Source organism: Rousettus aegyptiacus, unplaced genomic scaffold (assembly GCF_014176215.1).
Source record: "Rousettus aegyptiacus isolate mRouAeg1 unplaced genomic scaffold, mRouAeg1.p scaffold_m13_p_13, whole genome shotgun sequence".
In the NCBI taxonomy this organism is placed as follows: domain Eukaryota; kingdom Metazoa; phylum Chordata; class Mammalia; order Chiroptera; family Pteropodidae; genus Rousettus; species Rousettus aegyptiacus.
In genome coordinates this window covers 55345824-55369582 of record NW_023416288.1, presented here as the reverse complement: position 1 = coordinate 55369582, position 23759 = coordinate 55345824, and the positions used below count along the sequence as shown (strand labels likewise).

The window sequence follows — 23759 nt, the reverse complement described above, 5'->3', positions numbered from 1 at the left end:
TGAGTTGTACCTTGTGACTGACATGGCCACAGGGTCCTTCTCGAAGACTCCAGCCTCAAGATTCCAAGCTGCTTCCCCGAAGTCTTAGATTTCTCTGCTAGAGTTTGGTCCTCTAGACCATCCCATGGGCAAGAAGCCTGGGCAATCTGTCCTCCTTGCCCGGGGGCCCCCTACGATACTCTGTCTCCAACCCTGAATGAAACTTAGCAGCCTGAGCTCCACCCTCCTTCATCCATACTTGCTAACGAGCACCACTTTTCAGGGCCCAGAAACCCAAACTGACACCTACAACAATGTCATCCGAGGAGGTGGACTGGGTCCTCACGCTTCCACGGCCTGGCCGGCAGAGCGAACTCTCCGACCACGGCTAGGGTCTGACGGTCGCCTGCTTCCCGGGCAGATCCAGGCGTTGCGGATGGCATAAAGGACATTTGGCTGGGGGGCACTTTTTTAAATTACGGTAAATTACATATAACACATATACACGTGCAACAAACACAAAATACACATGACAAATTTACCATCCCAATCATTTTTAAGTGTACAGGTCAGTGGCATTAAGTAATTCCACGTTGTTTATGACCATCGCCACCATCCCTCCCCAGAACTCTTTTCCTCTTGAAAAACTGACACTCGGCAGCCATTAAACAATAACTCCCCATTCCTCTTTTCCCCTAGCCCATGGCAACCGGCCTTCTACTTTCTGTGCTCGTGAATCTGACTGCTCTAAGTCCCTCACATAAGTGGAACCATACAGTATGCGTCCTTTGTGCGACTGGCTTATTTCACTTGGCATACTGCCCTCAGGATATGTCAGAATTCCTCTCCTTTTTAAGGCTGAATAATATGCTATTGTACATAAATGCCACATTTTGTTTATCCACTCGCCTCTCAATGGACACTTGGGTTGCTTCTACCTTGTGGCTGTTGTGAACACAGATCTCTCTTTGAGTCCTCACTTTCAATTCTTTTGGATATATACCCAGAAATGGAATTGCGGGATCAGATGGTAATTACATATTTTTTTTTTTTGAGGAAATGCTATCCTGTTTTCTGTAGTGACTGCGCCATTTTTCATTTGAAGAATGTTTTAGAGCAGTGCTTTATTGTTCCCTTTGACCACGAGCGAGTGGCCATCCCTCCTTACCTTCAAACCTTGACAGTGAACTCCAGAAGGAATTTAAACGTCTGGTGCTCTGGAACCCAACTGGTCAATGTGAACCACGCATTTCTGATTGGAACGCACGGCCCCAGTAATCTCGCTCCCACTTCCTGTTGACTATAAGTCAATGAGCACATTCTTCACCAGACCAGCCCCGTTATCAACAAACGCTTGTACCGCACCATAAATTCAGTCTGTTCTAATAATTCCCAGGGGCCCCCATCTGGAGCCCCTTCTTCCCTTATCTCACTCTCTGCCAAACCCTTTACAATTTATGTGTTTGCTTTTCTATTCTGCTTTCAGCCCTCTCTGAGTTTCCTCTTTCCCACCAGGTCACCGCGGCCTTTGTGTCTCATACGAATTTAGTCTTCTCTGCCTGGGACTCGCTGGCTTTCACTTTCTCGTTCCCCAAGCCCACGCTTCTCTCCGGCAGCAGCTCTTTAATCTCAGGGCTGCCTACCTCAAGGAACTTGTCGAGATCGTATTCTCTTTAATGTATGTGGAAACACGAGTGACTTTAAGAGGGTAACGATCGATCGTTCAGTAAGAGGGCTGTGTGGGTTCTCCTTACTAATCCAAACACTTCGCTGTTCCTCTGCATTAACAGGAGGCCGTGGCATTGTTCGTTTAATGTCCCGCTCTCCTGCTAGAACGCAAACTCTGTGAGGACAGGAGCTCTCTCTCTTCTTTGCTTTGATATTCCCAGTGTCTGGACAGTGTATGACGCATATAACGTGCTCAGTAAATATTTGCTGAATGACAAAAAGAAACACTCCAGACTAACTTGTTCCCAAGGAAATCTGAACCAGGAAGGTCTTCCTGTTTTGCTAATTTTGGTAATTACTATTATTTCCCTGAGACATAGGCAAAGAAACTGGAGGGAACTAAGTTATCCTAAAATCAAGGCTTTGGGTGGAGAGGTCCGTATTCTTTCCCCATCAGTGACCTGTCCTCCACTGATTCAATAGTGAGCCCGTCAGGGTTCAAAGTTGATTTAGTACCATGTCAGGCCACCTCGGGACCCACAGGCAAATGGAAGGGTCTGCTCTGGTGACCTGCTAGTTAAGTTCCACTCACTCGGGTTCTAATCCTGATTCCTGTGCTCCCAGCTGGCATCCTGGGACAGTGCCCACTTCAGGAGCTCACCCCTGGCCAGCTGTGAGGTGAGCTTCTCTACTCCCACACGTGGGCCCTCAGAAGGGCTGGGGAGCAGTTTCTCTGGCCTGTCGCGCCTCCTCCTGGCCAAGGGGCAGCTCTGGTGATGCTATGTGTCCTGGCGGTGCTCACCCAGTCGTCTCACCTCTTTGGACCTCTCTTTTCCTGGCTGTGACATGTGGGGGTTGGACGAGAATCAGCATCTTGAAGCTTTCCCTCTCTCTCTAAAACCGTATAACCTGTGCTTTAATTGTTTTGTTTTTCTCTGCCTCTTGTTTCTCTCCAAAATGGGTCTGAAATTCTTTTGCCATTAAATCCCCCTTTCTTCAGAGTCCCGCATCTGGGCTTTCTAACACGTGGCCCTGGGCAGCATGCTCCTCCCGGGGCCTGGGGCTCCTCCCTTGGCTGCGCTGTCTTTTCAGAACTGACTCTAGCTTTTGTCGCGCCCCTCAATTTACATTCTGAGTCCGCATGTCATTTGGGGAGAGGAGATTTTGCCATGTACTGTCACACAAATACATGTCCTGCACGTATTCTATGCAGTAGAACCCCCGTCCCCCGCCCCCCGACACACACACAATTCCCTCCAGCGCCTGCAAATCTACGTGCCTGGGCACAACTGCATGGGTGCAAATATTCGGGGACAGCCAAATGACTATTTTAATGTTTCTTTGTCCCTGCGGTGCCATCTAACTATTTACTTAGTGGTTTGATGCTGTTTGCATCAACAACTTTGCCTTATAGGCTGTTCTTCATGTTTATGATTCTTACTGTGAAAAAAATTGCTTGCCTAACATCTGTTCTGAATTTGTTTTTTTCTTTATTTTTATTTATCTATTCCCTATTGAGTTAGATTTGTGCCAAGGACAGTTACTTGAATTGGAATCTTCAGTGTCCTTCAGGATTTCTGTACACTTCAATACATCTCTTAATTACTATGTGTGTGTATGTGTGTGTGTGTGTATGTGTGTATTTTTTTTACTGTTATGAGATATACGTATATACCCATGCTCGCATAGGCAGACTGGTGTGTAGCTTACTTCTGCCTATCCCCCTCTGGGGAATATATTTTATTAACTAAATAAATTAAATGGGTGGGTATATCCAATGGAGTAGAGAAGTTTTTCGTTACAGGTTTGTTTCAGATAATTCCCCCCCCCCCCCCGCCCCCCGGCTGCCCAATTCCCTCTGTTAGCCGCAGCTCTGTTCCGGAAAAAGCTTTACTGTAGCTCGACATAGTCATAACTCACCAGGACTAGAAGGGCCACTGTGTTTTACAGAGGAAGACGCTCTGCCAGGCTAGTTTGTGTGAGCTCGGACCCAAACCCTCATGACCTCCTATTCGCACCACTTTGAAACCCACCTGGGGACTGACCAAGCACACTACGAGCGGTAGCCAAGAAGGGTGGCGAGACCTGCTTTTCCACCTGATGCCTGGGAAATCTTCCAGGTAGAGCTATCATGACCCTGAGACTCAAGGGACAGGCCCAAAGTCACCAAGGTCTGATTCCAAATGCAATGCTCTTTCTGACATCGGTTCTTGGGAACACGAGGGAAAAATAAGACAGCGCCTTGCCCTTAAAAAATTAACAGAGTAGGAAGGAGCCCATTGACAAATAAAACAGTGAGATGCAAATCGGCAGAGGATGGACAAGGTGCTCTGGAAGGCGTGAGGAGGAAAGGGTCCAGGAGCACACCACAGAAGAGGGGACAGGTGACCAGAGGGGGGGAATCGTGTGCAGAGTCAGGGAAACACTGCAAATTTGGGGAACCGCAAACAACTTTTTTTTTATATAGCAACAGCGTGCGGCTGTGGTTCCCAAACCGGGTACTGAGGCACCCCAGGGTGCCAAAGTGGATTCACAGGGGGCTTCCTGGGTTCTTTTAAATATTCGTGGAGAACACGGCGACATCTGCTGGTCACTGTGAGAACTACTTCCAATTTATGCGCTTTCTCTTCTCAAAGGTCCCCTAGTTGTTAGAACATGAATACTTATTAAGTTGTTCTGACTTAACTGCTTTAAAATGACACCATTAGGGACCTTTTTTGGCCTGGGGTCGGGGGCAGCTATGAAAGATTACTGAGTCACTAAGGGTGCCGTGATTTGAGAAAGTTTGGGAACCTCGGTGGAAGAGGAGGGAGGCAGGGAGAGAAGCTGCCAAGCCTTGCGTGGCTCCAAGCTGCAGGCCAGGAAGAAAGCCGAGGGTTGTCGCTTCAGTGCAGAGCCATCAGAGCTTTATCGGGAGCGCGACAATATAGCTCCAAAGGTAGATGTGACCTTGGGTGGGGGGGCGGGAGTTAGTTTGGAGGCAAAGAGCCCCACTGGGAGCCTCTGCAGGGGTCCTAGCGGGCTGGAAGCCAGCAGCATGAGAAGGCGGCTGGAACACCGGATGCTGTGTTAATGTTAAGGGGCTCCTAGAGCACGCTCGGCACTGGTAAACCCTAGAGGCGAAGATGCACGAGGTGAGGGCCCCGGGTTTGCAGCTCTCTTGAGCAAGGGCAAAGGCGGCCCAGGAGACAAAGCGCTACTAGTGGAGAACCGCGAGGAGTGAAGCCGGCAAGAGAAGGAGAAAGGGTGATGTCTCCGGAAGGCAGGAGGGGCAGGCGGGTTCAGTACATCACATCACATCGGGCTGATTGATCGTCAGTGCTGCTTCTTGGCAAGATGAGGAGGGAGGGAAGGAAGAGGCCGGGGAGCGAGGCCCGGGCCAGGCTGTGAAGGCTGCCGCACGCCGTGCTGAGGACTCCCAAAGGCCTCGATGGCGGCGAACCATGGAAGGGTTTTAAATAAAGGAGGGGTACCAACGGGATTTGCATTTTACAAAGTCGAGGAGTGGCAGATGAGGAACAGAAGCCAGAATGACAGAGATATAACTGTGAGTGGGAGGTCCCAGGAAGTGAGGGCCCAGCGATCTACTAGTATGAGGAGGGTAAGAGAATGGAGCCCAAAGGACCCCAGGTACCCTGGACAGAAAAGGGGCGGATAAAGGGCCGAGTTGGTCCATCAAGCTCTGTAGTCTGTGTGTTCAGCATCAGTACCCAGGTGTGAGTGCCTGAGGCTTTCCCGCTCAGGTAGTGTACACCCTGCTCGGAGTGACAGCTGGGGCCGAGAGAAAGCAGCTCCAGATGCCCGGGGCCTGTGACTCTGTCACTGGCTCCTCCAGAAAACTGCCCCTAGCAGCTCGAGTCTGTGCTAACTCAAGCCACCGCTGCTCTAGTGACAGACTGGACAGCATGATGCCCCAAAGCGCTGAGCAGGGACAGATCCCAGGACTCCTGGGGCTAGGCTCCCCCCACAGCACTGTGCCGGCCGCCCAGCCCAGGGCAGCCCCTGGGAAGAACAAATGCCCGAGCATGGACTCCCAGCGCTGGACTCCTACTTAGCTTTTCTCTAAACTTTTGGGAAGCTGAGTCTCGGACACTCACACCTGTGCTCTCCAGGAGGCTAAATGTGCCCACCTGTCCCCACTGAGCCTCCTGCCACTTCCACATCTAGCGTCCAGGCCGGAGGTTAGACTTAAGGCCAGGACAGCCGTTCCGCCTTTAACACCCTCGACCTGCCAGGAGATAGAAGTGTCCCCGAGGCAAGGATTTATCAGATGCTTGGCGTTCAGCAGTGGCAGAGTTGCTGGAGGCCCTCGTCTATCCTTCCAGGTCTACAGACAGGTTCAGAGTCCTTCTGCCAACATGGGGAGGGTGACGGCATGTCACCTGGTCTCCAGGGGGTGCGCCCCCGCCCGGCTTCTTTATCCCTACGAAGGGGCACTAGTAGGTGCAGCCTGCCCACTGGAGTGTGCGGGCCCCCCACCTTTGGTGCGTGGTCATCATGACCAGCCCTGGCCCACAGCCTTACTGTGGACCCAGCAGTCTCATATTTCTAATCTGACCCTCATAATGGCCTCTTTCATCAAAGTAACTGGCTCAGGAAGGTTGTAGTTTGCTCAAGGTGACCAGCTGTTAAGTCACAGGGCAGGGCCTTGAACCTAAGTCCTGGCAGCCTACCCGCTGCCAATCTTCACCCTGAGGCTTGACAGAGGCAGTGGGGCCAATTCTGTGACAAATCCCTCCTTCTCCCCCTTTTTTCAAATGTTACATGTACTCATTATAAACTACTAGGACATGAGAGAGATACACAATGTGAAAAGGGACAGTCCCCCACAATTTCCTGCTCCAGGCCTCCGCCCTGTTAGCTATCTAATATACCTTCCTCCGCATTTTATCCGGGAATACTCCGAAGGCCCCAGCATAGTGCCTGACACAGAGGATAGGCTCAATAACTGCTTTCTGAATGAACTAATTAATAGACAGACTATTACTTATTTACAGAACTATATGTACCATTTTACAACGTGCTTTTCCATTCAGCTGTGTAACTTGGCCACCCTTTCATGTGGGTCCCCGTCGGTGCGTTTCAACAAATAGTCTTTACAGCTCGGTCACCCCTGAGAGCGCTGGCCTTCCGGAACAAGGCCAGGCAGCCCACAGGCTAATACCGGCAACCTACCCTGCCTTGGTTCCTGGAAGGTCACTGTGAACTATTTTGGTTGAACTGATTTTTTTTTTTTTTAAAGAAAACCACTAATTAAACAAGTCGAGCAAATGCTGTTTTTGTCTCCACAATACTTCACCTATTTGTCTCAATTTTCACTTCAGCCAGGCGCTTTAGGGTTGGATTAGCAAATTCTTATGTGCATAAATAAATATAAATGAATAATTGGCTGAGAATTTTTGGCTCCAAAGGTGACTAGATACACATTTGGATTAGAGGAATCAAGAACTTACCTTGGTATCTGGGCTCGGGTGGGGTAGGGGGCTGGTTCTGGTCCGGTAAGCAAGTCGCTGCTTTGAATTCCCATCTTTAAAAGGCACAGACCGCACAGCTGGAACCCGGCTCTCTCCTCTCGCACATCTGCCCAGCACGGGAGCTATTCTGCAGTCAGGCCATCCAGGGAGGAGAGACCTACGGGAGTTAATGGCAGCATGGTCAGCAGTGAGGGGCCCAGGCTTTGGCCGCTGTCAGGCTGGGGTCAAGTCCCTACCTTGGGCAACTAACCTAAGTGCTGAAAAGATGGCCGCCAACGGCCCTCGATTCATACATTCCCAGTTCGGCAGCTCCGGGAGCAAGACAGAGTTTTCATCCCAGCCTCCGTGTATACATCCCAATGAAGGGTTCTGACTGGCCCTGCCCGGGTCCTATGTCCACCCTGTGGACCACTCATGGTTGCCAAGGGGATGAGATACTACGATCGGCCATGCTTAGATGGTGAGCGCATTCTCACAGCCAGAGGGACAGGGTGTTGTCACTGACAGCTAACCCAGAACTGCACAGGATGGGGAGGTGCTACCCCAAGGAGGTTTGGGCAGACAGAAACAATGGAGCAGCCCAGGAATTGGTGTGGGGGGAAGCCTGGAAACCAACCTTAATTTACATGTTTTTCTTTCCAGATCTATTCAGGAGAGATGAGAGTTTGTGTAAATATAAATTCACGAGATTACACAATTTACATGTAAAATGGGGCCAGTTTTCTCACGAGGTTCATAAACCAGCTGAAGCAATTCTAAAGGAATTGTGACAAAATTGTTTTTAGCATTAGCAATATTACTGGAAAAAAGCGCAAAGACTCCCAAGAGCCCACTTGGGAGGACAACTTTCATTTGAATGTAGAAGTATTATTTTTTTTTCTTTTTTGAAAATCCAGATTATGTGTAAAATTATTTTGGTAATAACTAAATCAATACAAATATATTACCAAAATACGTTTGCACCCCAGAGCTAATGTTTTCCTGGTAGGTCTAAGAATTTAGGAAAATGAGAATGAGTGTGAACTTTGGTTAAATTCAGAGCAGGGTTTTTAATTTGGGGTTTCTGGATCCCCGACTTGGTCATCGTTATCACATTAGGATCCCCTGGGGAGTGTGTCAAAATTAGAAAGGACTGGGTCCCGCTGGAGAGACTCCAGTCAGGTAGGTCTGGCGGGGCAGCCAGGCATCCTTATATCTTGATGCTGGATAGAAGGTTTTGACTAGCCACTGAGACTGAGAACCACTGCCCTTAGGCAGCATTTCCCAGCATGGGAGTGGTCCACCGGCATCAGAATCTAGAACTCGTTAAATGCAGATTCCCAGGCCCCGCCCAGGCCACTAGATCCTACTTGATGAGGAGCAGAACTACGACTATGTAGTTTATTAGGCTCCCAGGTGAACTTAAAATTTTCTTTTTTTTAGATTATTATAGATTCACAGAAAGTGGCATAACAAAACAAAAAAATGCACAGAGTGATCCTGTGTGCCTTCTACCGAGTTCGCCCCAGTGGTAACCTCTAACATAACCAAAGCACAACAGCAAAACCGTGAATTTGATATTGCTACAATCCACAAGGTTTATTCGGATTCTATAAGGTTTACGTGCATTCGCGTACGTGCACATGCACATGCAGCATTCTATGCAGTTTTATCACACGTGTAGGTTCGTGTAACTACTACTGCAGCCAAGACAGAGAACTGTCCATCACCACAAGACTCTCTAGTGCTTCCCCTCCTAGCCGCACCAGCCCATCACAACCCTGTTCCTAATCTTTGGCAACCACTAATCTCTTCTCGATCTCTATAATTTTGTTATTTCAAAATGTTAGATAAATGGAATCATATGAAACCTTTTGCTCGAAAAAAGGGGCAGAGATTATAGAATGTTTAGGAAAATAAACTTCTAATATTAAAAAAAAAAAAAACAACTTTCAAGATTGGCTTTTCCTCCCTCACATAGCTCCCTTGAGATCCATCCAAATCACTGCATGTATCAATAGTTTTTTTGGGGGGTGATTATTGCTGCATAGTAAACCCTTGTTTAGATGTATCACTGTTTGTTTAACCATTCAGCTGTTGAAGAATATTTGTTTTTGGTTTCTATTATAAATAAATCTGCTATGAATATTCAGGTGTACGTTTTTGTGTGAACATAAGTTTTCATTTTTCTGGAATAAATATGTCCAAGAGTGCCATGGCTGGGTCATATAGTAAGTGCAGGTTTAGTTTTATAAGAAACTGCCAAACTATTTCCAAACGATTTTACATCTTACCACCAATGTGTAAATGATCCAATTTCTCCACATGCTCATCAGCATTTGATGTTATTATTTTTTATATTTATCATTCTTACAGATGTGCAGTGACATCTCATTGTGGTTTATAGTGCAATTCCTTAGTGGCTAATGATGTTGAACATTTTTTCAAGTGCTTACTTGGCATCTGTAGATCCTCTTTGGTGAAATATCTGTTCATGTCTGTTGTCCATTTTTTATGAAATGGTTTGTTATTTTAACTATTTGGTTTTGATAATTGTTCATATATTCTAGATGCAAGTTATTTGTCAGATATATGGTTTGCAAATATTTTCTCCCAGTCTTTAGATTGTTTTTTTCATCTTAACAAGATCTTTCAGAGGAAAAAAAAATGGGGTGGAGGAAGAAGTCCAATTTGTTGATTTTTTTTTTGTCTTTTAGAGACTGTACTTAAAGTGTCAAGTCTAAGAGCTCTTTGCTTAGTCCTAGCTCCCGAAGATTTTCTCCTGCTTTTTCCTAGAAGTTTTATGTTGCACATTTAAGTTTGTGATCCATTTGAGTTAATTTTTGTATAAGGTATGAGTTCTTTTTTTTGCCAACCGATGGCCAATTGCCCAAGTCCCCTTTGTTGAAAGGCTATCCTTCCTCCATTGAATTGCTTTTGTATCTCTGTCAAAAATCAGTTCAGGATATTTGCGTGGGTCTATTTCTGGGTTCTCTACGCTGTTCCGTTTCTCTGCGTGTCTGTTTCTCTGCCAATACCACATAGTCTTGACTACTGTAGCCAACTCTTGGAATCTGGTAGATTGATTCCTCCCACCTCATTCTCCTTTTTCAAAACTGACTTAGTTAAGTCCTTTGCCTTTCCATACCAATTTTAAAATAAACTTGTCTACACCTACTGTGACATTCTTACTGTGATTTTGATAGGAACTGCATTAAACTTATGGATCATTTTGAGAGAACTGACATCTTTACAGTGTGGAGGCTTCCAATCTATGAAGATGACATATCCCTCCATTTAACTGAGTCTTCTTTGATTTCTTTCATCTGCATTGTAAATTGCATTGTTTTAATTTTGGTTTCCACATATTCATTATTAGTATATAGAAATGCCACTGATTGTTGATCTTGAATCCTGTAACCTCACTGAATGCATTAGGATTTTCTTTTTTTTTAATTCCTTAGAATTTCTTATGTAGACAATCATGTCATCTGAGAGTAGGGACAATTTCATTTTTTTTTCCAAATCTTTTTATTTATTTTTCTTGCTTTATTATTGCACTTGCTAGAGTTTCCAGTCCTATGCTGAATAAGAATAGTGAGAGTGGACATCCTTGCCCTGGTCCCAATCTTAGGAGAAAGTGTTTAGCCTTTCACCACTAATTGTGGTGTTAGCTGGTTTTTGTAGGTTTCTTGCAGACCTTTTTTTATAAAGTTGAGGACGTTCCCCTCTATTCCTGAGAATTTTTATCATGATTGAGTGGTGAATTTTGCCACAAGCTTTTTCTACATCAACTGAATAATCACATAACTTTTCTTTTTTATGCAATTTATATAGTGAATTATATTGATTGATTTTAAAAATATCGAACCAGCATGTATACCCAGAATAAATACCACTTGGTTGTTGTATATTTTTTTATACAGTGCAGAATTTAACTTGCTGGTATCCTGCTGAAGACTTTTGTGTCTAAGTTCATGAGGGATATTGGTCTATGGTTTTCTTTTTTTGTACTTTTTCTGGTTTTGGTATCAGGATAATACTGGCCTCAAAAATTGAGTTGGGAAATGTTCCTTCCTCTTTTATTTTCTAGAATACACTGTGTAAAATTAATTCTTCTTTAAATGTTTGGTAGACTTCTCCACTAAAACCGTCTGAGCAGGGAGATGTCTTTTTCAGGAAATTTTAAATTATGGATTCAATTTTATGGTTATAAAATTATTCAGATTGCTTATTTCATCTTGGCTGAACTTTAGTAGTTTGTGGTTCTCAAGGAATTGGTCCATTTCTCCTAAGTTGTCAAATTTATTCGTGTAAAGTTGTCTATAGTTGTCTGAAGTATATTTTCATCAGATAGAGGACTTATAATTGACAGCTCTTATCTTTCGGCTTTTGAAAAATGGGCCAGTTCCTGTTGGCCTCCATGAGAAATCTGTTGTCCTTTGAATTGGCGTTCTCTGTAGATAATACATCATTTCTCTCTGGCTGCTTTCAAGATTTTTTTTTCTGTTTTGGTGTTCACAAGTTTAATTATGATGTATCTTGGCATGAATTTCTTTGGGTTCCTCCTATAGGAGGTTTTCTCAGCTTCTTGAATGTGTAAGTTTACGTCTTTTGCCAAATTGGAGAATTTTCAGCCATTATTTTCTCAAACCCAGGTGACTTTTGAGCACATTTTACATTTGAGAAGCCTTACTCTACAGAGGGCTTTTGGGGGTCCAAGAACCCCTCACATTGTATACAAAATGCTGTAAATGTCCATTTTTCTGAGGAGAATGTCTACAGTTTTCACTAGATTCTCAAAAGATCCCGTAACACTCACCATAAATTTTATAAAAGGATTGGTTTATGGCCATATTGGGTTATTTTTGGCCTCTTTGGTTAAAAACCAATAAAAAATAGTTAAAACCAATAAACACTAGTTAGCAGCCTTTCTTCCTTTTCACATCTGTCAAACTCCTGTGTCCCAAGAATTCCCTCAACAGTTTTGGAAAATATGGTCACTCAGGTGAATATTTTCTGAGCGCCTAAAATATGCCTTTTTTTTTTTTCATTTTTCCCCTAGTCAGTGAGAAAGGGAAGAGTTAAAAAAATTAAAGCCATATTTCGCTTATGAAAAGTTCTGAGTAAATAAAGAATTCAAAGGAAATTTTGCTGCTGCCACATCTTATGATTTTACCCTTTAAAATCTATCCCTTACTACTCTTAGCTGGATATGCCAGTGATCAAATTATATCCCGAAAGCACAATTTCATTGACTAAAAACACGGCTTTATGCAGGAGGCCCACTTGTCGCGACTCTGGTTTGCTTTACGTGGTTGGCAGCCGAGCTCGCATTCCCATGAGCAGGCTTGTCCCTGGACAGCTGCACAAGCTGACGGCTCTGCCCACTGCACCCTCTCCTCCCCCGCTTCCCACCTTCTTGGCCTAACTCCTGCTTATCTTTCAGAACTCGGTTGGAGAAACCCACCTCTGGGAAGCTTTTTCTCAGTTCTCCAAGCACTGAGTTGGGTGTGCCTCCAATGTTACCCATGCTTGCTGGATGTCACGCCGCGTGCTGATTGCCTCTTATTCCCACAGGATGGTGAGGCCCTTGAAGGCTGTGACTGGGTCTTGGTTGCTTTTGCCCACTGGTACTTTAATGAACACATATGACAAAACGTGTACTTCAGCCCTGTCTCCAGTTAGACTTCACTAGTGCTGGCTGATCTCTTCTTCCGTTATTTCTTCATTAATGTCTTGAGTATCTGTTGAGCTTCTTAATACACCGGTGTGGCAACCAGATGTTCAGCCCCTCCCCTGCAGATGTAGTCCTTCCTGAATTCTCATTCGGGCTTTTCCCAAGAATCAATATATTAAAGTTATTCGTCTTCCCCCCGCTGCTCCCCACCCCTAGGATGTCTATCTGCCTGCAGTTGGACGATATGAACAACATTGACTTCTGCCATCTTCCTTCCCCGTCTTACTACTGGATCTTATGAATTCCTCATTATTGTGTTAACATTTACAGATCTGTCTTTCCTATCAGGCTATGAGCTCCTCATGGGTAGGGACTCTCTGTCTTATTCATCCCAGAATTTCCAGGGACTGGGACAAGGTGGGTCCCATAAATGTCTGCGAATGCGGTTTGATGTTAGATCATCGCAGTCACACTGGTCCTCATAATCAGCACACACGTCTACTCATCTTCCCACGTCATCTTTGCTTCCTACTTATCCTTCATTCTAAGCCACTGTGAGTTCTTTCTGGAAAGGAGAAATGGATAAACATGACACGTTTAAAAGTAATTCTTTTGTTCCTCCCAGGTACTATCTTGGCCGTCGGATGTTTATTGTTATCTCCGAACCAGACATGATCAAGCAGGTGTTGGTTGAGAACTTCAGTAACTTTACCAACAGAATGGTACGTAGTCTTCTCTTTGCAGACGGATGGATGGGGAAGCATTCTCAGATGCAAGGACTGCACGTCCCACCTAACAGGGACATGATCAGGCCTCTTATGGCTTTAGATCAGTTCAACTCACAACTGAGCTCTCGCATGAATTTAGGTCTTCAGAAGAGATGTGCAGGACTGGCACAAAAGAATATCATTTACATTTAAGAGACACTTTAAGAAAGCTAAAGCTCAAGAGAAGTTGCGGTTAATAAAAATGCTAAAACCAGGAGGGTTTTTTAAAGCTGTGTTCAAAGTTAGAGGAATCCAGGGGGCACAGGTCAAGTGACTGAGGAAGACGGAGCAAGGCTAATAAATACCAGAGGGAAAGCAAACTTTTGAGCCCCTTGTGCTTCCCTCTTTCGCAGAGAGTATAAAAGCCTGAAGGCCGGAAAGGAAAGACAAGCAACATTGCAAGCAAAATGCGTCCCCAAGTAGCAGGAGAAGCCAGTAAGAGGGCTGCAACATGTCAGTTTGAGCCTCTAATCCACTAAAGGATGTACATACTCCGCCTGTTTTAGAGAGTACATAGCCTACTTTTTATCTTTGATGAGGAATCCCAAAGAATGACAGAGGTGTAAGAAAATGGCAGAAGTCGGTGTTTTCTATATTTTCTAAAAGTAGGGAGATAGGGATTCTAGCAGAGAAGACCAAATATATTTATGTTGATTCTTAAAAAGAGTCTAGAGTCAATTAATAAATGCTTGCTTGTGAGAATTAAGAGAATCACAACGTGCCAACCTTTTTTGTCAAATTAAACTCATCTTTCATTCTTTTGGAAGCGCAGGTAATGCAGTCACTCTTTTGTTGGTTATCTGGCAAACTTCTGCCATATGCCATATGCTAGGCATTGTCTAGGTGCAGATTATAAAGAAATAGAAGACTGAGTGTTGTCCTCAAGGAGCTCACAGTCTAGTGACAGGCAAAGAGGCCAGTACGACATGGTAGGGTGAGTGTCACTGCAATGGAAAATACTCTGCCACCTAGAATGGGACAGGAAAAGGCTTATCGGATGGGAGATCTCTGGGGCGAGTCTTAAAGAAATCAACCCTGCCCCACCCTACATACTGTACTGGTTGAGGCACCAGAGTGGTTTTTCCTCATTAAACTTCAAGAGAACTTATGAGACCGACACAGTTATCACCTCTATGTTACAGACGAGGAAACTAAGCCTCAGATGGGTTGAGTGATAACTCTGGTCACATGACTCATAGGAAGAGCAGGGATTCACGTGCCATGTCGCGACTCAAGTCCAGGGTTCTTTTTACCGCCACTACCATTACGGCTGCCTCAAGTGACATTTCCGGACTGTCAAGGTTTCATGAGGTAGTTAGCTGCTCACCCCAAACACGCTCACCTTCCAGCCCCAGAGCATCCTGCCCAATTCCAGACACCACATGTCCACTGGAAGGAGGTGACCTGGAGGGATGGCAGAAGGAATTGCCGGAGTCTGACTACTTCTCTGCTGCCCCTAGATTCTCTTCCCTAAACATTACGTTGTTATTCCCCTGTTCAAAATCTCCCGAAGGTCTTATGTGGCCTCAGGCTCACAGAGACTGAATCTGATGGTCCAATACAGCTGTGGATAGTCACTGTGCCAGGCTCGGCAAAGAGTGTTGATTAAAGATGTGGGGGAAACTGGCGAGTCAAAGGGCCTGGACCACCAAGCCATGCCCAGCAGACAGCAGAGGCAGGCTGAGAGCCTGTTGCGGTTCTTGCGAACACTTAGCAGTGAGATGGGATGTGGCAGCCACGTGTCTCCATATTGCTTCATGTGACACCCAGATGTCACCATGGCACAAGACCCTGAGAAAAGACTTGGAAGAGAGCCACCCTCTAACTGATATACTAGGGGCAGACATACACTCAACACACACATTCACACAGAAGGCACCAATGAAGTTGCCCCAGGCTCAGCCCATTTCTCCTCTAAACCATTTATTTGTCTGTCCTCCCTAATGCTTTCCATCCCCAGACCCAGGTCTCTAGGCCTCAAACTCAGAATATGGTTCTAATTTCCTTCTTGCACTCAACACGGTGCTCTCGGGAGAAAGTTCAAGGTCCCGCGATGAGATTGAAGCGCCTCTGTAATTTGGATGCATCTCATATGTTCCAATCTCACCCCTCACTGCTCCCCAATAGCAGCCGTCACACCAGCCTCTCCATCCTTTCCGTAACCTGCTCTGGAAAGCCCTGCGCCAGTGCCTTTGCTCATGCTGACGCTTTATCATGAACAAGAGGCAGGATAACGGAGGGTCTTGCACTGATTGACAACGTGTGCTTGAGCAAATTACTTCTTTATGCCTCTCATTGCAAAATGAGGGATATGATCTACCTTATGGGGCTGCTGTAGGCTAAATGAGATCGAACGTACAAACCCTGCCTTACACCCAGGCCAAACGAGCACTCAACGTGTATTAGGTGCTATTAACAAGAAGACCGTCCACCTTTTCTGCACCATTCAAACTCTAGTATTCTTCAGGCTCTCCTCAAACTCTGCCTCCTCCAGGAAGCCTTCCCTACCTCAATCCACATTTACTTTTCCCTCTCTCTGAATCCTTACAACACTTGTCATCCCAGAAGAATTAGTCGTTACCTGAATCTGGACAGTGAATATACACTTCCTCTTCTAGATCATTCATAAACATTCGGAAAGACCCATGAAAGATTAGATCTCTAGGAAACCCCAATGTTTATAATTTTCCATCTGGGAATGTATCCACTTATCTTTGGCTTTGTTTACAGTCTTTAAGCCAGTTCCATATTGATGATAAAACAACCCTCAGTGACTCAATTTTTTAAAAATCATCTTTAGAGTGGGATTTTCTCACAGGTTTTTGAAAGTCAAATTAAATCGGGTTCTGTGGCTCCCTCTTATCCATATGCTTATTTATCTGCTCAAAGAACTCAAGGAGATTAGTGAGGCATGATTTCTCCTTACCAACATCATGCTGCCTTTCCTCTAATAAGCCATGTTTACTTAAGTGTTCAGCAATTCAGCTTTATTATACATTCATTCAGTAAACATTAAACGCTTACTCCATATGCGCTTCTACCAAATGGTCCCTTGTGATACAGACAATACCTCGGCATATTAGTTTGATACATTAAGTGAAAAGGAACTTAAATAACACATGGCTTCATTTTTCCTGACTGTAAGAGCCCATCTCCATGCACAAATCCAGGCTTGACGGACGTGTGCCCCTGACAGGCGGGTGCCAAGTGGCCGTGATGTGGCAGCTGGGTTTAGCGCTGACATGAGATGTGAGCTGTAAGGACCATATAGGATTGACGGAGTGTACCAGCTGGAGGTGGGGGCCACACCACGGGGAATTCCCTGACATACGTCAGTATCGAGCAAATGTTTGAGTTCAAAAGTTGTTGGATGGAATTATTTTTTTTTTCAAACTTCAGAACACCGAGCCCAATAGACCGTGGCTCAGGCCCAGGGTGGCAGCTCCCGTGACGGGCACACTGTTTGAGGCACTCGGGTCTGCGTGACGCCTTTGCCCGGTCTCGCCCACTTTCCACACGGACTGCTCGGGGCTATCAGCGCACTCAGCACTTCCTGAAGTGGCTTCATGGTGGTGTGACCACAGTTTACCGTTAAACCCAAATCAATCTTCTTAGCATTTATAGGATCTCAATTGTCCCAGAACCTTGAGATTTGGTTATGTTTTTATTTAGATACTTCAGAATTAGCTCCTCTTTGCTAGCGGGTACTCAATGAAGCCACGAAGGCAGCTTTTTAATATCTGCAGAAACTGGAGCTGGCTCCACATGACTCAACAGAAATGGTCATGCCCAGCCACAGAACCTCTAGTCCCAGCCTCTCCTCAAGGCCTGGAGCTGGGGAGGCGGAGGACGAGCGACAGGTGGAGGGTGGTCTGTGGCCCGTGTTAGGTTGGTCTACTTGGAAGAGGGCACAGTGGGGATATGCTCCATCACTAAATCTACAGCTGGGAACTCTGAGTTCTGGTCCCAAATGACAGCACAGAGCGTGGGTCGGGCTGCAGGCATGGCCGCTCCCAGGTTCTGCTGGTAGCAGTCACCTGTGTGCGGGCGTGGGTACCAGTCCTCCGGTCCTCTCCAGGCACAGGTCCAGCCACACCCTCAACTCACACGTAACACATCTAAAGCCATGGGATGGATTTGTGAGTGGTTTTATCCAGAACCATGAAAGACCAGGGGCCTGGCTGGCCCAGGTGCAGCCTCTCCGAGGGGCGTTTCCGACCTCTCACCACACAGACGTTAGAAGCACAGGACAAGTTCCTGTAAAACCACAAAGCCCTCAGCACAGGCAAGCATTGCTAAAGTTCTGAGGCAAATTAGTCGCTGGAAACCTTATTACGTCTGCATCAGTGGCCGTACCCCGTTACAGAGAAATGCGTGGGCTCGTTACAGAGTTCTCCGGCAAGGAAAACCATTCAGAGCTCCAGGTGGATAAAGCCACCTGTGCTGGAGCCACAGGGACCTGGGACCTCTCTGCTGGCATCTCGAGGAGGGAGGGAGCCTCGGCAGGCTTGTCGTAAAACTGCCCCCCTTCACCTGCAACTGGCACCTGTCCACTGACAGCGTTTGAAAACTTGCTCATCTAGAGCTTCTGGTGTCCTGTGCCATAAATGAGACGCTGAGTAAATTAAAACGTTCAGGGTTTCAAACCTGAGCAGTGAGGTTTACGGTGTGAGAATGGTTTCTGCACATGACTTAGGAAAAGCTCTCATCGCCCCAAACATTGGAGACTATTTTTAGCTTTGTGTATCTTGAGAAGGGTCAACTTACACGATAGGTCCACAGCTCTGAGCGAGGCAGACGACGTTCTTACTGAAAACCCGGACAGAGACTGCAGAGAACCCGAAACAGGTGTACAACCTCATCTGCCTGACCCCCTGCTATTCTGAGGCAGGTCTCCGCTCTGCACAGGAAACCCTCAGGCCTGAGCCAGATGCTTGTCATCCTGGGACGGGCTGCCCACGGGAAGTCCCATGTGACAGCGGGGATGGGACGCCTGCCCCCTACAGGCCTCCCCTGTCACTTGCTTTGCTCAGGACGTGGCTGGTCCAAAAACCAAATTTGGGGAATTGCATTTGATCTATAAAACACACTTGGCCTCACGTTTTCAACATGGCGGGTAAGCGTGACCCCTAAGATCTCTACAGGCACCGAGCGCCCCGTGAATCTTTGAGGATGCAGGGACGGTGCTAAGTGGCAATGACCTAAATGCCCAGACGTTCTGTCAATGCCTTGCAGAACATTTTTAAACTTCTGACCCCGCTGAAAACGATTTCATGTTTTTGTGTCTCAGACCCTTGGTTCATCAGGAAGCCATTTTTATATTTAAAAAAAAAAATAAGTAAAAACTTATTCTCATACCTTCTTCCCCTAACTTTTGTGGTGGCAGAAGTAGAAACCGATATATAAACCAGGAGATTAGTATCAAGGCTTTTGGGGGAGAGAACAGTAAATAAGCCAGTGCCGATCTCTCTGTGGTGGTATTTCCGAATATTCCGTGAAAGTCAGGTCACTGAGCTGCCGAGTCCTGACCCTCACTCTCCTTCTCTGCCTTAGTCTCCTCTTTATAACATCCTTTTCCTCTCCATTTCTTCCCTCCCTTAAGCCATAGCCCAGCAGGATGATGAAAGTCATTTGACTTAAATTTAAAGAAATGAATCAAATTCCAGATTTGCCACCTTCGATTAGTTGTGTGACTGGAGCCCGTCCTTGAACTTCTCTGAGCTGCCATTTCCTCTTGTGTAAGATATGAGTGATGGACTAGCTACTTGCCAGCTCTGTTTGGTTCCTAGTCAGATGTCAGCATCCCAGAGAGCCATGTTGAGCCTCGGATGCCAGGGTCCCTTGTAGGGGCCATCAGGAGAATTTCTTCTCCCAGTCAAATGTGACAGGTGCTATATCAGAGACACCCTTACTCCTCCTTAGCGCTACTTCTGGGAAGAAACTCTGCTGAGAGCTGCTGAGGATTTTCCTTGGGAGATTTAACAAGCCCCCTCGCACCCCTCCCCCAGCAGGATGGCCCACACATCAGGCATGGGGCTAATGGAAGCGCGGTTCTAAGGCTGTGGCTTCCTCCTCCTTGGTGGATAAAATGCTAGAAACACTATCAGGCAGGGCCACCAGAGCCCATATCATGCCTCTATCCAAATTAGAAGGCATCCCGCCCCCGCCTGCTTCCACCAGCCAATGCTGAGTTGGCAGATGGAGCCTGAGCTGGCTTTAGTCCCCCTGAGCTGTGGACACACCTCGTGACCTTACTTGGAGGTCATGCTCTCAGGCCTGCCACAGTCTGGAGTAGAGAGAGGGAAGGGATTGTCTTCTGGAGACGGAACACTTTTACTATTTCAAAGCGCCAAACTATAAGCCCTGGCTGATCTCTTTGAACAGCCACAGTCATGTGTTGAGAATAGCACATGTTCTCAGGTACAGAATTTAGGGTTGGTTATCTGAGTGACAGAACTCAAGAGTTTCTGTCGATTATGATACAATGTGGGGCAGTGCAAGATGCTTAACACACGCACGTGGGGAGAGACAGGTAATGCCGTGGAGCCTCCTCACCTGTGCAAAGTTCCGTGAAAATCAGCGAGTTTGTCACAGTGGACCTGGCCCTTTTGTGATCATAGCATATTTTCTAACATAGAGATTAGAAAGCTTACTTGACATACTGATCACTAAACAAGATGGCAACACTCACACCACGACCACAGCCGGATAACAGTATCCCCTGGGTTTTTTTAAAAGTGTCTCACTCTGGTTACCCGCAGCCGTGTGTGGCTGTCTGAGGACGGCTGACTGCCACGCCAAGTCATCAGGGAGCGCACAGGTCTCACGTCAACGTTCTTGCAGGTTCCAGGAGACAAGAAAACTCTTTTTGGCCACGGTTTCATAGTCTGTTAATGCCTCTTATGCCTTTGTCATAGTAATACGTACACTCGGTTACAGCAAAAATGCATGGCAAGCATTTCATGTCCCTCTGGAAAGGTGGTCCTTAGGTGGCTCTACCAGGTCAGTCGAGAATCGCTGGTTCGGCCCATGATAAACACTCAATTAATGGTGGTTCTGTCCATGTGAACACAGAATGCTGAGGTGCTGGTTTTCTTTAACAATTTGCTCCTCAGACTGTGTAAATCTTCAAAGTTTAAAGGTTATGCTTTGCTGGTCTAATGAGAAGTTAGACTATTTTACGAGATCTTAACTGAAAAGATAAACACATCTGAATGTCTAAAGGAAGCTCAGCTGGGGGTGCCACGAGGCCACTACGGAACCATTACCATCACGGCTTATCAGGGCGGTGTTTCCTAATTGCCGGAGAAACACCCCCAAATGAAGGAAATAATGTGAAAAGCACTTTGTTAGCTGTAAGATCAACCCATGTTGGTTAGACACCACACCACCCTACCTCCCACAGCAACTGTGAGCTCCTTGAGGGCAAGGATTCCATCCTGTGTCTGGATGGTCGAGCACATAGTAGGTGCTCAACAAATGTTCACAGCTTACTAACATGGTGACTGACAGGATTTTCGCTGAGGGAGAGGACAACTCTTGGGTTGCCGTTTGGGTTAGAATAGGTTTTTCAAGCTTTTTCTTTTTGACTGTGGTCTACAGTAAGGAACATGTTTCACATCATGACACAGAATTCTCTCTCTCACACACACACACATACATACCTTGAAGAAAAATTTAACAACAATAAAATATTCTTACTTTGTAAAACAGTCCTCCACAGTCCTACTCTGTCCTAGTTTTTATTTCCCTTTTTTTTAAAAAAAAAAAAAAAAAAAAAGCTGGTTGCCATCCACTACATTGATTTCATGACTGGTTATGTATGGCCTGCAGTCTGGAGTTCATGGCCAGAGAGTGACTGAAGGTGCCTTCACCAAGACGGGTCACAAGGCTGGGCTGAGAGACAAGAGGCCAGAAAGCGCTGTTTCCTGAGTCCAGTGTCCCCTTTTCCGCTCCAATATTCACCATCCTGCCCCCAGCAAATTTCTCAGTCCCATCCCTCATTTCTTTGGAGGACAGCCCTCTGTACCTTTCAAAGCATCACTCAGTAAATCTGATCAATTATTATGTGTAGACAGGGCCGCGATTGGGGAACAGGGAGTTACTATTTCATAAGCACAGAGTTCCAGTTTTGCAAGATGGAAGAGTTCTATGGCTGGATGGTGGTGGTATTTGCACAACAAGGTGAATATACTTAATACTACTGAACTGCATGCCTAAAAATGGTTAAGATGGTAAATTTGACATTCCATGTATTTTGCCACAATTAAAAACACATACGTGTGTGTGTGTGTGCGCACAGGCAAACTAATAAAAAAATACTTGGAGGGGTCTTCTGGAGAGGAAGTCTCAGGGTTGGAAGCTGTCTTAAAGGTCATTTAGACCAAATCCCTCTGGACACTGGTGCCTCTTGGGCCGAATTTCCAGGAAGGGGGTACAGTTTCCAGTGATAGGGGCCCATTGCTCAGGGCAGGTCATTTTGTCTTTGAACAATTCTGACCTTTGAATGTTGGGGAGTCCTTTAGATGAGTTGGAACTTTCCCCACAGCTTCCCCTATTGAACCCCATTCTACCCCTCAATTCACAATTACGACCTAAATTCCCTCTTCCTTGTGAGACGAATTCAGTAAAATTTTTTGCGCACATAACTAAGTGCCGCTATCTGATCTCCCAAGTTCTCCCTTTCCGGCTGAACATTCCACAACTCTGACGACTATTTTGTGCCCCCTCACCATCTGACGACTCTCCCGAAATGACCGATTTGCTGCTCTCCCTCTTACGGCATGACATCTAGAAAGGAAAACGCTATTCTAACCGATGCCCCCCGCCAAACTTTTCCATTTAAAACAAAACAAAACAAAACAAAACAAAAACAGAGAATTCTAATGGAAGCCATCGGCCGAGGAGGAAGCGCTGTCATGGCAGGCCAGTGAGGGAGCGATCTGAGGGCTGTGCCGACATCTCGCGTGGACGGCTACATTTGTCCTCCAGGTGCAAGATAAAAAACATCTTGGATCCAGTCCTTAGCTCTGAAGGTCAGACACAAAAATCCAATCAATCTTGACTCTTATCTCTAATTTATTCTGTTTCATCAGCACCCCATCAACCACCACCCAGCTCTCCTTGGAAAATGCATGTAGCATCGCACAGGACTGGGCGTTTGCCAATACATAAACATACATAATGTATGATTTTCTCCTTTGACTCTGGAATCTAAACAAATGGGTTATGTTCCAAAAATTCCAGAAACCCACAATTCTGTATGGTGACCACGGTGCTCCTAAAGAATTTCACTCTAAATATAGAGAGGTATTCCTCTGCAGAAAAATAGCCCAGCAACTCGCTTCTAATATATAATTAAATCCCCCCTAGATATTTTGCAGTTATGTTTTATAGCTTATTTTGAGTGTTCATATTTTATCAGAAAATTATAATTTTCCTCTAAATAGGAGTTTTTATAAAGCTTTTGAATTATGATGGCTGGCTTCATGTTTCAACTATAATTAAAACAGTGAAAAGAAAATGCGAAACTGTACATCATACATGGTTCTGAAGAATGCTCGGTCCTCAAATCCCCCCCACTTCCTCATACCCTGCAGCCCCGGAGCTGGGGGATGCTCTTACCAGCTGTGGGGGCCCCAGTTTTGACCACCTGGCGGGAGTAGCTCATTTTAGAAAGGAACCTAATAGCCTGGGAAGGAGGGATGAGGAGGCCTCATCTTTTCTATACTTTCAAACTCAGCTTGAATATCTCTTCCTCCAAGAAGCCTCCCTGACCATTTAGTCCCCTGTTATTCTCACCTTGCCCTATTTTTCCCCCTTCACAATGCTTCCTCATGAACAGTAATGATATCTGCTTGTTAGTTTATGAGCTTACCGTCTGCTTCCCCATTAGATTACCAACTCCTTGCGAACCGAAGCAAAGTCTTCATTATTCAACACTGTATAGCCAACTCTTTGCACATATTAGATATTCAATAAATGTTTGCTGAATGAGATGCATGAATGAATGAATGAATGAATGAACGAACACAGAAATATGGTGACAGGTGTTCTCTCAGAGGCAGCTCTGTTGGGACGTGCTTCTGAAGGACTCTCCTGTTGCCCCCTCCCCTCTGTATCCATATTCCACACCTTATGTCCCCCCAAACACACACCAAGGACCCAGACACATGAGCCTGTCAACTCCTGGCCCCACTTGACCAAGCCAGC

At 45.9% G+C, this 23759-nt stretch overlaps 1 protein-coding gene across 3 annotated transcripts in view; it reads left to right on the top strand.

Moving 5' to 3' along the window:
• Nucleotides 1-23759, top strand: part of TBXAS1 (thromboxane A synthase 1) — a 124123-nt gene that overhangs the window by 44307 nt on the left and 56057 nt on the right. For all 3 annotated transcript variants that reach the window (XM_036230825.1, XM_016161867.2, XM_016161870.2), the window contains exon 5: nt 13406-13502. In XM_036230825.1, the coding sequence (XP_036086718.1) occupies nt 13406-13502 (97 nt within the window). The remainder of the gene's footprint in view (nt 1-13405; nt 13503-23759) is intronic.